Raw genomic sequence first — 15,213 nt, 5'->3', positions numbered from 1 at the left:
AAGTAATTTATCAAATATTATATCAATATATTTAATCTCTAATAAATAAAAATTAAAATATCATCAGCGGACCCCAACGTAAATTTCATTCAGTCTTTCGTTACAACTCTTAGGATTAGAAATTCGGAACACATGCAAGTGAGGTTCTGGCCTAGTGGTGGGAGGGGCTTGTTCCCTTCCTCTGCACCTGGGTTCGAACCTTACCATGTACGCCTGTCATCCCCGCGGTGCCTTACCTGTTTATTGGGCTGACAGGATGTTCAGTGGGCCATGAGGATTAGTCGTGGTGCGCGTAAGCTGGCATAGGCACCCCACGTAAATAAAAAAAAAAAAAGAAATTCGGAGCACATGCGGACCGTTCATAGGGATTCTAACAATTTTGAATGATAATTCTTATTTATTTATTAAATTCTAATATAATCCTCCTGTTTTAACATGTAAATGATAAACGCGCGCATCTCTGCAAGAAGTAAAAAGAGTTAGCGGGCTCAATTAGAGACTGCTTGTTTGATAACGCTCTCATCAAGAGCCGACCTCTCTCTCCTCTCCATAGCTTTTCTTTCTGTCTTGGAGACAGATACTTTGTTTGGTAGCGGTCTAGAGAAATTTGATTGATAGGGTGCACACTCATATAAAAGTAGAGGCATTGCTCAAACAAACCACATCAAGAAAACAAAAACCCTCTCCATGCCATGGAGCCTAACGCCAGCAATAACATGCAACCTGATAATTGCCTGGAAATAACACCCATGGAGGTGCACAAGGTTGTCCGACCACCCCATAGGAGCACCATACAGAAGCTCAAGAGTAGACTTAAAGAAACCTTTTTCCCTGATGACCCTCTGCTCCAATTCAAAAGACAGCCATTGGGCAAGAAATGGATACTTGCAGCTCAGTATGTCTTTCCCATTCTTCAATGGGGTCCTAATTACAGCTTCAAGCTTTTCAAGTCTGATATTGTTTCCGGCCTTACCATTGCCAGCTTAGCCATTCCACAGGTCAGCAACCAAATATTTTTTTTCTCCTAAATCATGAACAAGATTGTAAATATAAAACATCTTCATCCATTAAGTTGATCCTTCTGTGTAATCATCTTTCTAGGGCATCAGTTATGCTAAGCTTGCAAGTCTACCTCCCATAGTGGGTCTCTGTGAGTAAAATATAGTTCTGATTACTTTGTTTTTTTAATCTTACTATTTATATACAATACTGCTTGATTGAATTTTCTTTTTCTTGAAACAAAACTATGCAGACTCTAGCTTTGTTCCTCCTCTTGTGTATGCTGTTCTTGGAAGCTCCAGGGACCTTGCTGTAGGACCAGTTTCTATTGCTTCTCTTATACTGGGATCAATGCTTAGGCAAGAAGTATCTCCTATCAATGACCCTTTCTTGTTTCTTCAACTAGCCTTTTCTTCGACCTTCTTTGCTGGCCTCTTCCAGGCTTCGTTAGGATTGTTAAGGTAAGTTTTCTTGCCTTCTTTCCTATTTTTTCCTCTTAATTTTCAACTGAAAGTGCTGCTTCTCTGTTGGCCTGAATGGCTGCAGGCTTGGCTTCATCATCGATTTTCTTTCCAAGGCAATTCTGATTGGATTCATGGCTGGAGCTGCAGTCATAGTCTCTCTCCAACAACTAAAAAGCCTCCTTGGAATCACTCATTTCACCAAACAAATGGGACTTGTTCCTGTTTTGAGCTCTGCTTTCCACAATATCAATGAGGTAATTGGTTTGTTTACCCCCCACCAAAACACAAGCATATATAATTAATTAAACAAGTTAAACCCCCTCCTAATTTATGCAAGGTGAGGTTCCCACTATTCTACCAATCGAAATTATAATTATAGCATAATCAATCCACTTAACAATAACCTTAGATGGGAGAGTTATTGTTCAAGCTGCTAAATTAGTCAAAGCTTTTCCTATTTCAGCTCCCCATTCAATATGTATCACTACATAAAGCTAGACCATGCCAGACAGTACAATGGTTAAAGCGTAATAATCATCTGAAGGTTTCGGATTCAAACTCTAAAGAGTACGGGAAGGACCATCCATTATGTAACCGAGGGCACCTTGCGTTGACTAAAAAAAACTACGAAAAGATGTCTAACTTAACAAAATCCCAGCTAATTATTTTATACTCCTAGTACCTTACTACAAAATTGAGTGGATAATTCTGACCATATAGATGATGTTTGTGCAGTGGTCATGGCAAACGATACTGATGGGGTTTTGCTTCCTCGTGTTCCTTCTACTGGCTAGACACGTCGTATGTCATTCTTTCCACTCTCCTTGTCTTGAAGTAACATATTATTAAATGCATAGTATTTACTGTTAACAAGTACTTGAAACCGCCGCGAGAATCACTTTCTGTTTCTATTTTTCCAAAAATATTTATTGCAGAGACGGTTTTATTGTCTATATTCCCTGGTTTTGCCCCCTTCTTTTATCATTGATTGGAGTCGTTCTTTTCTGCAAGAATAGAAGCACCCTCGTATCTTCTCTTATGACCATAAGATCATACACCCTCTCTGGCCTCTTGCCACTGTATACCGGTCATATTTGTTCATTTCATTACAGGCAGCAGAGCGTCTTTCTTATAGAGTGAGATATGGTATGCAGATACTCTCTTTTTTTCCCTCCTTTTTGGTAGAAAAGCATTCAGATACTCTTTGCCGTCATAGCGGTGGCGTCATTCCATTAAAAATTAAAGTTTGTGACAATTGAAGTATAAACTAGTGAAAGAAATGAGACACAAGACGCTTTTTTTTTTTTTCTTTGATTGTTTAAATGGGCTTGGTTTAGGTCTGTTTCGGCACATCTTATGGACTAGATAATAGGCCGGAATCTATGGATGGGCCGAATGTTTTTCAGCACAAACCAGCTCCTTTGCAAATAATGATTTCCAAGATTTTGAAAACTCAAAACCATAGAATGGCTTATCTTAAATAAATATTCCAGTGCATGTTCTGATATGATAAAAAAGAGAGGAAGAAAACAGTAAATATTCCAGTACCTTCTCTTTGTTACAGTGATATATGTTTGAATTTTTACATGGTAACGTGTGCCTCACAGAGCATGAGAAAACCAAAGCTGTTTTGGGTTTCAGCTGGAGCCCCTCTTGTGTCTGTGATCCTATCTACTATCCTGGTTTTTGCATTCAAGGCACAGCACCACGGGATCAGTGTTGTAAGTTTTAGGTCCCACGCGAATATATTACCCCTTCATGGAAGATGTTGCTTATCATTGGACCTTTCTGTTATTTTTAGATTGGTAAGTTGCAAGAAGGGCTAAATCCTCCCTCATGGAACATGTTACATTTTCATGGAAGCAACCTTGGACTGGTTATTAAAACCGGCCTTGTTACTGGCATTATTTCCCTCACTGTAAGTTCTTGTTTTACTTGTCTTGCAATTATTTTCCATACATTCAGTAGCATTTATGCAGTTTAGAAGGAATCTGTATTTTTTGAACTTGAAAGAACGATCAGGGGAATGGGGATAGAGCTGGTCTGCGTTGCAATTGTATTTCACATGTTCTGGAATAATAGCTAGACTATCTGGAAGCTACTGCCAGTTTAATGGGCTAACAATACATGGACCAATTTGTGTTTAAACCAAGCTTTCTAGGCAGGTTGATTGATGACCTGAAGTTTCAAGTTCAGCAACTATTGGTGTATTACACAGTGCATGACTCTTGAAAGATAGCTTCTTTTTCGTATTTTTTTTCCTGACCGAAACTTCTTTAATTTCTGTTTGAGTCAACTTAATGAAACGTGTTGTTAATGCGAGGGAATCATTATCAGAATTCCTATGAGGATAACAGGTGTGTAACATATTTTCATTGACTGATAAAGTATTATTTGCTGTAATAAAAGTCGAGTTTTGCAACATTTGATGAAAGAAAATATCGAGGTAGCAGGTTGCGAACTTTTAGTATCATAACCACAAATCTACAACATGACCTTCAAATAGTGTCTTGAACTTATGGCATCTGTTAGACAGAAGAGTTAGCGTGCATTTACTCATGCTCAACTTTATTTCAAACAGGAAGGCATAGCAGTGGGAAGGACTTTTGCTGCTTTAAAAAACTACCAGGTTGACGGTAACAAGGAAATGATGGCAATTGGATTGATGAATGTAATTGGCTCCGCCACTTCCTGTTATGTTACAACAGGTCCTAACATTTACTCTATTAGGCTTTCTTTTCTGCCATGCTGTTAAGTGCTTGAAACATATATAAGACACGCATATATAGTATTCTTAACAAAACTTTGAATTTCAGGCGCTTTCTCTCGGTCCGCCGTCAATCACAACGCAGGAGCCAAAACAGCAGTTTCTAACGTTGTAATGTCAGTGACAGTTATGGTGACACTCCTCTTCCTAATGCCTCTATTCCAATACACACCAAATGTTGTGTTGGGTGCCATCATAGTAACAGCAGTAATTGGCCTCATAGACTTCCCAGCTGCCTGCCAGATATGGAAGATCGACAAATTTGATTTTGCAGTGATGCTGTGCGCATTCTTTGGTGTTATTTTTATCTCCGTACAGCACGGTCTTGCCATTGCGGTGAGTTTTCAGCTTTTAGATAATGTTACTGGAACTAAACCTGTATTGGCTTGAAAAGGTAAACGGGGATGACTTGTTAATCAGTATTGACTTTTAAGCTGTTTGTATGCATTAAGCGAAAGCCTTTGTTCCTTCCATGTTTATTCATGATACAAAACAACCATGATGCTGTGGATGAACAGGTAGCAATATCAATTTTCAAGATCCTTCTTCAAGTTACAAGGCCAAAGACTCTGATTTTGGGAAACATACCTGGGACGGATATATTCCGTAATCTTCATCACTACAAGGATGCTACGAGGATCCCTGGTTTCCTCATTTTAAGCATTGAAGCTCCAATCAACTTTGCTAATACAACCTACCTCAAAGAAAGGTTTGTTTGTGCATTCAGTAGCTCGTAAAGCGTACTTGCACTTCCCATCTCGACTCTAATAATTCTCCTTTAATTATTTTTTCTTTTTTTGAGGGTAACTTTCCTTTAAATATGTAATAGGATTCTGAGATGGATAAATGAATATGAAACCGAAGAAGACATAAAGAAACAGTCAAGCATTCATTTTCTGATCCTAGACCTGTCAGGTAAGTTCACTGCTACCATTTTGCAGAAATTAACAAGTGATCTAGAAACAGAAAATCTTGATTTCTTCCTTGTTCTTCTTTCCAACTATAAGCTTTATGGATAATTATAAGTTATAACTTGCGCATCTGAGATTAGGGTAGCTGATTTTTTTAGAGCTTGTATTGGTGGAGTTGATATTAAACCATTTCCTGCTCTGGTTGACTCCATTAACTCATTAAATCATAATTGCAATGAAGCATGGCAGAGTATCCACCATGTAAAAAAATCATAATAGAAATACTCTCTGTAATTGTTTCAGCTGTCAGCGCCATCGACACAAGCGGAGTGTCACTCTTTAAGGATTTAAAGAAAGCAGTGGAGAATAAGGGAGTCGAGGCAAGCGCGTGGCATCTAAATTGCCTTTTCTTTTCAATTGTCTTGCCTTTTAGTTGTTCCTGCGTATAACACTTTGTTCTATGATTGACATTACAGCTTGTGTTGGTGAATCCTGTGGGGGAAGTGTTGGAAAAATTGCTAAGGGCCGATGATGCCTGTGATATCATGGGGCCTGATACCCTTTATTTGACAGTTGGAGAAGCTGTGGCTGCACTCTCATCAACAATGAAGGGTCAATCATCGAGCTATGTGTGATAATGAGAGAATTGTAACTATTAATTTCTTATTCGACAAAGAAAAACATCAATTGTATCAGTAGTGCAAAGATAAGCATTTTATGTTGAGCAGCTTTAATGTGATTGCATATATTGATATAGTATTTCTTAGGCATCTTATATGCTAATGTGTCTTACAATGTCGTGATGCTTCAGAAGTTCAAGCATCCATAGCCTCCAGGCATTATCTGGAACTCAAGTTTTGAAAACCTTTGACGCTGCATTCATGCATCAGCTTGATCAAGCGGGAGTTTGCCAGAAACTAGGCAAACCAGCACATGTATCATACTTTCACTGGATATAATAAGGCTGGACAAAGGAATACAGCTCAGTACGTGCTTTCAATTGAATTCTACGGAAGAATTGGTTCCAAAAAATTCATAAAAAAGGGTTCTACTATAGGACAATTCCCATCCCCCTCTAATATCAATCTTAACAGTGCTATCTTCTAAACGTTACTGTCTTCTTATTTTCCAACGGTGAGGATTGACTTTAAAGTCTTGCTCACCCCCAAATTTCTCCCTCTTCTTCTTTTTCTGACAGAACATGTCTTTCTTCTTTTTTCAAAGTAGCATGCTAGTTGCTTATTTTATAGCATATATAGAGACCATACATACAATACAGGATTAATTCTTCAAGATCCTATCAGGCATTAAAACGTGGATTTCTTTTAACAAAGTTTGTTGCATCCACAGGTGCTCGACCATTTGCTTAGCAACCAAAAACAGCTAAAATGATTTATTCTTAATGAAAAAATTCCCATCATCTACACCTAATTGGTGCAGTGCATTGGAAAAAATGAAAAGAAAAGAGAGACTCGTTAAGTGATTAACTCCTATTGGTAGGATGATGGTAATGCGAAGAAACATAGAGACTTTCCAATGCACTGCACCTATATATAGGTCGGTATGTTACAATTATTATTTTTTAAAATATTTTTTATAAATATATTAAAATAATATTTAAAAAATTATTTTTGATATTAATATATCAAAATAATATAAAAATTAAAAAAATAATTAATTTAAAAATATTAATTTTCTAAAAAACAAGACGGACCAGATATTTTTATTTTCTATAAAAACATTATATATGTAGGTTTTTTTTAACATATTTATGTAATTTTAAAAATTTAAGTTTAAATAAAAAATTATTCATACATGTAATCAAATAAATTAAGAACTATATGTGCAAATAAATAAATAAAAAATTATTAATAATACCTAAAAATAAAATTTTAAAAATAAAGAGAGAGGTGTAGATCATAATATTTAATCTCAAAAGATGAGAAATTTATACGATTATGTTTACTAAATTTATTTATTAAAATAAATTTTTTATTTATGCAAAAGATATTAAAAATAGAAATAAAAATTAATTTAATTGAATAAAATAAAAGAGAAGAAAAGCATGCTTGTTCCATTTTGTTAAAGCTCACATGACTATGTCATTTTTTATATGCAATTGGGTTTTTTTGGGGGAAAAATCAGATAATATGTCATTTGATTTATTTAAATTTCAGCCACTGTGGTGGTTAAAAATTTAAGGTTTAATTTTTTTTATTAAAAAACTCATTTTTAACTTATTTTGACCCAAAACACCTATAAAAATATAGTAGTAACCATGATAAACCTATATCTAACCTCAAAGAAACAAAAAGATGTCCCAAAAATTAAAATCAACTTAAAATAAAAAATCAACTCATGCTTAAATGTGTTTTTTTTATGAACTTTAAAAGTAAAGAAAAACACATAATATGAATTTTTCTCATCAAACAAAATTATTTGGCACAAATATTATTCGTTTTGGTGGCTTAAATCGATGTTAACGACATGTTTCTTTGTCTATCGCAGGAATCCAACAACCTCTCTCTCTTCTATCTCAACTAAAAACTAAAAATAAAATAAAAATAAATTTAATGATTAAATTTAAATTTGAAAATATTGATGTATCAAAATTATATAATCTGCGCTATTTTTTAAGTTTGAAAATCAAAGTGCATCTTCTGTAAAACTTATGGTACACCATCCATGTTTGATTTCTTTTTTATTTTAGTTTTTTTCTCTTTTGATTATATACTTTTAATAAATTATCACAAAAAAAATTTAAGAATGTTGTGTTTATTTTCTGAAAAGTGGTTTCGAGAAACTACTTTTTAAATTTTCTTATATTTGTTTGTTATTAGAAAAGTTAGTCAACAATTTAAATTTTCTTATATTTGTTTGTTATTAGAAAAGTTAGTCAACAGTAAACACTTTTCAGTCAAAAAAAAATTTAACTTAGTTTTCAGAAAAGTGTTTTCCTAAAAAATTTAGGCGGAAACACTTTTCAGAAATTGTGAGAAATTTAGAAAATCATATTATTTGTTGATTATATCAAATTTGATCCTCAAAATTTTGATTGTTATATATATTTTGTTTTGAATATTTATTTTTCAATCTCATCTCTTAAAATTTAATTTTTTTATTAACTTTGATTTTTATTTTTATTATTGTTATTTGCTTTTTTCTTATCATTTTTTATTGAAATTTTTTATTTATCAAATTTAATCATCATTATTTTGATTGTTACTTATTTTATTTGAAATAATTTATAAAATATTAATTATATTTTTTTCAATTATATTTTTATTTAATTTTTTAAATTTGTAAGATTTATTTTTTATTATTTTAATAAATTTGAGAAAAATAAAATATTAATAAATTATTTTTCAATTTATTTTTTATAATATAACCAAACACTAAAAAATATTTTTTAAATTATTTTTTATTACACTATAAAGAAAATAACTCAATTTTTTAAAATTTATTTTTCTAAAATTTATTTTTAAAAAAAAAAATTAGTTTGCAGCCAACGAGGTCTAAAAAATAAAAATAAATAAATGAAAAAGTTACAAATTCCATGATAGCCTTTTATTTTGTACTTAATAATTTTGCTTACCTTTTATTTTAGTTAGATCACTCCTTGCAGCTGGATCTGATTCACAACCATCGTTAACTGTCGCTGTGAAGAAATTCCTTCTATCGAATTCCAATGGGAAAGAAGAAAGAGACGGATCCTCCAGCCCTGCAAAAATACGGCGTCCCTCTATATTCAGCTGCTTGGCTTCCGCTTCAATTCCGTCACGAGGACCACGATTCCTCTAAACAACATGAACGGGAACAGGACAAGGACAAGGAGGAGATCACCCACGCCTCTGCTTCTTCCTATGAATACTATGTCGTTTTGGCCGGTGGTGGCGGTGAAGGTCGCAGCGGCATCCCCAACGCTGTCCTACTCTCCCATTTCGATTTCTCCTCCAATTCTCTCTCTCCTCAGCCCGTACGTTGATAAAAACTCGCATCTGTTTATCATGCTTAATTATCTTTTCAATTATCGATAGGTGATCGAAATTGGATTTGGTAATTTCATTGTAAATGTATTTATTTCAGTGCTGTGTTTCAGGTAGCTAAGCTTAATCTTGGTTCTGATTTGCCCTATAGAATGGTGGTTCACCCCGGTGGAGACGGACTTATTTGTGCATTGCCGAATAGTTGCCGGTACTCACTTTCTTTTTGTTTTTAATTTCTGCTTTTGCTGTCGGAAAGAAAATATTTAGTTATGTTTTTGCTGTCCAAAAGAAAATATTTAGTTACGAGGTTGCCAATTTAGTACATTCCTTTTATTTTTGTTCTAGTTTAGGGATTTTGAGCTTATTGCTTTCATTTTTTTTTTAATAAATGGCAATCTACCAGTGACGCTGCTGATTTCCTGAAAGGCTGCATTAAGTGCTAGGTTTCAAGAGATTTTCATACACCACCATTAGTATCCTTCATCCCTCCCACTTCGGCTCGGAATCCTTTGTCTATGATTCCTGATGGATGGAATGAGAAATGAGAATATTGAGTTAGGAGGACCTGTAATGGGGATGCTATGGAAAGTAGCACAGATGGCACTAGGCAAACAAATTTTACTCTAGCACAGGTGAGTTGGTGTAATTAGGGAATGAAGAAGAGTCAATGTAATTTGAAGAGTGATTGTATAGAGGTTGGATTTACATGAAAGATGACGATAGCTAGAAGCATTGGTGCTTTACACAATTTCTTTTGAAAGATGCATCTAAAGGTGCAGAACATGTTATCCACTTTCAAATGCTGCATAACCTATGTTTCTTATGTGGATGTGGATTTGCCAACTGATGACTGCTTGAAATCAACCCTTCTTATAGTTATACTTAATGTCACAGCTTCCCTTGCCCTGTTCTTTGCTTGTTGATTTGAGGTCATAAAGAGTTTGATATGGGAAAAATCCAAGGCTGTTCACCCAGAGAAATGGGTTAAGACAAAAACCTTTTAGAAGTGGTTGGTTTAGGGTTTAATTTGCTTTCTTTTCTTTTCTTTTTTTAAGAAAGCTCTCCGTGGTATATCAGCGTGAAAGTTCATGTCACAGAAAGCATTCAATATGATGTGTGGACCAAAGAGAGTGGATGTCTAAGAAAGCAAACGGTCTGAATGGAATAGGTGCTTGGAAAGTTACAGAAAAAGTTAGAAATGATTTCTCTTGTTTGTTGGATTTGATGTGGGTTGTGGAAAGGAGGAATTCTTTCTTGATCTGGCAGTAATTGTTTTCATGGTAATCACCTCTTAAGACCAAAATCCTTGAGCTTGAGGTGGATAAAAACGAAGGTTTAATAAGCTCATGTTTGGAGGTCCATGATGAGAATGCATTGGAGGTTACTTGGGGTTTGTTAAAGCAATTGATGAGATTATCAATCATTTACTTTGTTATGTATTGGCTGAGCATTTATAGGAGTTGGTTTAGCAGTTATAAATTTCTCGTGGGTTGTGTTATGGCTAGATGAAATTGCTGTGTTTTAAAATGCTTAGAGAGGGTAGTGTTTTTGTACTAGCATAAGAATTAGTATGCTGCTAGCTATCTTTTATGTTTGTGGAGGTGATAAAACAAATTAGTTTACAAGAAGAATCTTCTCCAATTGCTTTGAATGATTTTTAGAGGTTATATGTACTGCATACGAGGCAATCCTTGTCCAGTCAAGAGCATTTCAAAAACTTCATTAATTATTTGTTTTGAATGCAGTGCAGCTGCTGTTTTTGTTTATTTTACTCTCTGATTTTTTCAATACACATCACAGCCATTGTGCCTAACTCTTAAGAATTTTTCCACCCTTACTGGTTCCAAAAAAGGATAATCAATTTACTATTACGTCTTCCTTGTGCAGATTTTTTGAGTGGGATGAAGTCAAGGGCAATGAAGACCATAAATTGGGCCTTAAATCGTCTGAGAAAGTATTGACACAATTGGAAGATGTTGGACAGCAATTAGCATTGGTCTTTAACAGTGACAACTCTGTGCTTGCTGTTGGCGGAGAGGTAGAGAGATTCTTTGCATTCCCTTCTGTTAATTTAATTGTAATTGTTGCATGACATTAAGCCAAAAAGCATTCTAAACACAAGGAAAACATGCTTAAAAGATATTGCCTTGTTTTGTTTTTTTTTTTCCTTTTCCTGTTTGGATTCTGCATGTAGAAAGTAAAGGATTAAAAGAATCAAACTCGTTTATCTCCAACCCAGTCCAGCAACTTGAGAATCTGCTAATAACTCTTTTCTTCCTTGGTTTTTACAAAAAAGATAAAACTGTCTGTAGGCATTGATAATCTATATAAGACTGATAAAAGACCTGGTAGGGATTTTCTGAATCAAATTGGCCGAAGAGGAATGCAGCATCAACACCTAGTGTCTAACATAAAGGTTATGGCATGCAGTGGACTAATAACTGGGTTTTTGGCTTCCCTTCAAGATTAGAACTAGAGGGCATCCATGATTTCCCCCCTTTGTTTCTATGGTGTCTGTCTATTCCATCAGTAAAAGAGAGGGAAGGATGAAAACAGGGGTGCGAAACAAGTAAAAAGGATGAGGAAAAAGTACATTTTATAGCTGAGATGCTACAGTCCTGGGCTGGTGGACAGAACACATTTGAAGTGGCTCCCATACAGAACACCTGACTGCATGTTTATATGACCAAATGAAAGTTGCATGAAGGATGCAAGTTTCTGGGTCAAATTTTCTCTTCCTTATCTTTCACTGTTTTCTGATGGTTGCATTCCAGCTTCTAATTATTTTATTATTAGATAAACAGTATGTAGATATAGTTTGTGATGATTAAGTTATGTTCCTCCACTCTATCTTTCAATGTCAGATTGTAGGACCTGCCTCTTGGCCATTTACCTACCGATCGAAGTATTGAAATTTCCATAACCAGGCCTTTATTTTTAGTTATAATGATATTGAAGAGAGCAGGGATCCTTTTTTTAAATGTAATATGCAATATGATGCTTTGATTTTGGTGTGGTACAGGATGGAAATTTAAGGGTTTTCAAGTGGCCTAGCATGGAAATTATTTTCAAGGAGGCTCAAGCCCATGCATCTTTGAAGGACCTGTGTTTCAGGTTGGCAGTAATATTAGGAAAAATTAGATGTTCTGTTTCTGAAGTAGAGATGTCAGCATGAAGAATTTACTTATTATGATTAGCTTAATTGTGTTGCAGCCCTGATGGAAAATTTCTCGTTTCATTGGGAGGTCGTGGCCCTGGTAGAGTATGGGATGTAACTTCATCAGTGGCTGTTGCCTCTTTATCAAAGGAAAATGTAAGTTGTAAACGATGATTAGTTCTTGACTGAATTCTTTTTTTACTAGCAAACTGCTTTGACCCTCACTTAATGTCAAAGAGGTTAATACCTTTGTGCTGATATTTATTGTTGTTATTGAATTCATTTGGGTACCAACAAAATCATGTCGGTCAAATTAATAGAAAGTAGATTTCAGGGAACCCGTAACTCAATTAATCTAGGTTACTTATGGTCTTGCAATTCATGGCTGGCACTTCTAATATATATTATGTTTCTATCAAATGAGTGTTGAGCTAATTGGATTTATTGTGTTGTACTTCCAGGATGAGATTTTTGCCTCCTGCAGGTTTTCTCAAATTAGTGATCAGACTCAGGTTCTGTACGTTGCAGCAATTACAGGTGAATATTATGAAGGTCAAGTATTTTGTGCTCCCTTTGATACTTTTGTTCCATGTTAATCATCATAAATATTGTTTTACATAGACAAAGGTTCAAGTATCGTGACATGGAACACAAGCTCATGGAAGAGAGTGAGCTCAAAGCATGTATTCCGCGAACCAGTTTCTTCCTTTAATATCTCACCTGATGGAAAGTTTCTTGCAATGTACAGAATCTCAACCATTTATTTGAGGTCCTTAAGCTCAATAGCAAGCACTTTAATGCTAAAATATATTCTAATCTCCTGTGTTTGATTGACAGAGGCACGGCTCAAGGAGATGTGATGCTTATAAATTCAACCAATATGTGTATTCAAACAATGATTAGGAAAGCACATCTTGGTATAGTAACAGCATTGACATTCTCTCATGATTCAAGGTTAGAAAACACCATTGAGTCTCCATGTACACTTAGATCAACATTTTATTTGAGTCATTTTCATCTAGGGATGACAATTGGCTATTGAGCATGTGTTATTCGGAATACAGGGCTTTGGTCTCTGCATCTATGGACTCAAGTGCAAGGGTGACACTAGTTGAGGACAAGAAACGTGGTATGTACATTGAGATTCAGATTTTTCTTCCTGTCATTGGTGGTTCTGCAATGTTTTCCTTATGGACCTGGTAACTAGTCAGAGACTAAAAATCTCCGTGACTTTGATTTAGGGCAATCACAATATGACTGCCCAAATAGTATGGTGAACTAAGCATTTGGTATGAGTGGAATGTGAACTCAGAAAGTAATTGCATTCTGCCAAATATTGGGGGACTTTTCTGTGATGACTTTTATTTGCTAGTATCATCGTGTCAAAACTTACTCTTTACATTATTTATGGTTACAAGTTAGTGGTAATTCACCAAGAATTAACCCAGTGCCTGGAGTATTTTACTATCAAGGATTGTTTAGAGAAAACTAGAATGTTGGACATGGAAAGACAAGGAACTGTATTCAAAACAGAAGCAGTTAATGCTCCTAAGGTTTTTGAAAAGTCAGGCATTCAATTGACCTTCGGTGGAAATTAGTTTGCCGTGTGAGGTGTGATGGATTATGCATAGAGAAATTTGTTGGTTTAAAAAAAGGTTGTATTGACAGGAAACCATTTCCGGTATTTCCCCTGTTCTTGACTTATTACTATACTATTTTCACAACAAAAGGCATACTAGTTCTCTCATTTCTTATCAAGGAACTTTCTTTTGTTTCTTGTAGCTGCAGGAGGATCAAGCTTGCGGATCATTATATTCATCATTATAATGGCAATTGTTATATATTTCTTGAAGAATGAAGGAGTCCTTCCGTTTCTTGGCTAGATGTTGTTAGCACTAAATTAATGTAAATTGTACCCTTTTTTATGGAATAGAAGCTGTAGATGATAGGCCAGAGCCTATCACGGTACAATAATGTCAACCTGGTTTTGGTTTTGAGAATGTAATCTTTCTACCTATAATAATGCCCACTTGAACTGTGGCCCGAAAATTACTTGTTGCTTGTGGTTGGCTTTTATCGTGGTGATTGTTCCCCAAGTCTTGCAGTGTTTTCACCAACCGAATTATTATATCGCTGTTATTTTTCTTATAACATATTGTTGTTGGTGATATATCTTCATATTTTCTAAGATAATCTCGTGTTGATAATTACTGTGGGTCTTTCATTAAAATTCCACTATCAGGCCATGCTGACAGAGAAGAACATGAAGGTTTGAATCGTGAATGTGTTTTGGTCTTGGTGGTTGAAATATTTAATCTGCCATTTTATATTTTATCTGTCACTATTATTAGATCAACAGATGGAGGGATGTAGACGTTCTTCATCTTGTGAGAGAAAAATATCATATACAAATTTCCGCCATCACGTGGGTTGGGATTGGGATCGGGCGATGACCTGGTGGAGTTGCAGCGATCAGCGGCGGTTGGTGAGGTTCTTTGCTGCAGCATAGGAAGGCACGTGGTGTTGACCGTTGTTGCGTGTTGTCGTTTGTGAGCTTAGGATTTCTCTATGGGCAAAGTTCCGTGCATCTGGGTCGAGACTTGGCATGTATATTACCTTCCTTTGCAACTGGCTGCATATTCTTTTGATTTTTTTCAATTCAAAGTCTCAAGAAAACTAATGATTGCAATTTATTATCAATCTAACTGCCACTTGCATGATTGCACTTAATTTTTATTTATTTTTTTAAATGACTCCTTAATTCGTGATTCATAATTTGATCTGGATATATTACTGGATCGAATTTAAGGTGAATAGCGACTGAAATAAACAAAAGCTAATTTTAGGATAAATTGAGTATATATATTATAAAATCTTTATACTCTATTGTTGAATCAGATCGCTCATTTTTCGGACTGACTTTCACACG

At 35.1% G+C, this 15,213-nt stretch overlaps 2 protein-coding genes across 4 annotated transcripts; both read left to right on the top strand.

The window, feature by feature from the left end:
- The first annotated feature begins 458 nt into the window (after window positions 1-458).
- On the top strand, window positions 459-6,027 carry LOC105124965 (probable sulfate transporter 3.3). Of its 2 annotated transcripts, XR_842166.1 has the most exons (14): window positions 459-998; window positions 1,102-1,150; window positions 1,253-1,460; window positions 1,546-1,717; window positions 2,199-2,264; window positions 3,071-3,184; window positions 3,265-3,381; window positions 4,045-4,171; window positions 4,280-4,566; window positions 4,749-4,939; window positions 5,060-5,145; window positions 5,445-5,521; window positions 5,618-5,831; window positions 5,889-6,027. XR_842166.1 is itself a non-coding variant. In XM_011025205.1 (13 exons), exons 1-13 carry the CDS (start codon window positions 693-695, stop codon window positions 5,774-5,776), a joined length of 1,959 nt encoding a protein of 652 aa, XP_011023507.1. In that variant the 5' UTR covers window positions 459-692; the 3' UTR covers window positions 5,777-6,006. The 2 variants fall into 2 exon arrangements, 1 of the variants encoding a protein (XP_011023507.1); XM_011025205.1 differs by having other exon boundaries at window positions 5,618-6,006.
- Window positions 6,028-8,707: 2,680 nt separating this feature from the next.
- LOC105124953 (SEC12-like protein 2) lies at window positions 8,708-14,380 on the top strand. 2 transcript variants are annotated; one of them, XM_011025194.1, is made up of 10 exons: window positions 8,708-9,117; window positions 9,241-9,335; window positions 11,015-11,165; window positions 12,150-12,241; window positions 12,341-12,440; window positions 12,746-12,821; window positions 12,906-13,026; window positions 13,122-13,238; window positions 13,349-13,413; window positions 14,073-14,380. In XM_011025194.1, the coding sequence occupies exons 1-10, from the start codon at window positions 8,830-8,832 to the stop codon at window positions 14,165-14,167; spliced, it is 1,200 nt and encodes a 399-aa protein (XP_011023496.1). In that variant the 5' UTR covers window positions 8,708-8,829; the 3' UTR covers window positions 14,168-14,380. The 2 variants fall into 2 exon arrangements, with proteins under 2 accessions (XP_011023496.1, XP_011023488.1); XM_011025186.1 differs by having other exon boundaries at window positions 14,067-14,380.
- Window positions 14,381-15,213: the final 833 nt, after the last annotated feature.

This window comes from Populus euphratica, unplaced genomic scaffold (genome assembly GCF_000495115.2).
Source record: "Populus euphratica unplaced genomic scaffold, PopEup_1.0 scaffold1.1, whole genome shotgun sequence".
Classification (NCBI taxonomy): domain Eukaryota; kingdom Viridiplantae; phylum Streptophyta; class Magnoliopsida; order Malpighiales; family Salicaceae; genus Populus; species Populus euphratica.
The sequence above is the reverse complement of the archived record's forward strand: the minus strand, read 5'-3'. Positions and strand labels throughout refer to the sequence as shown.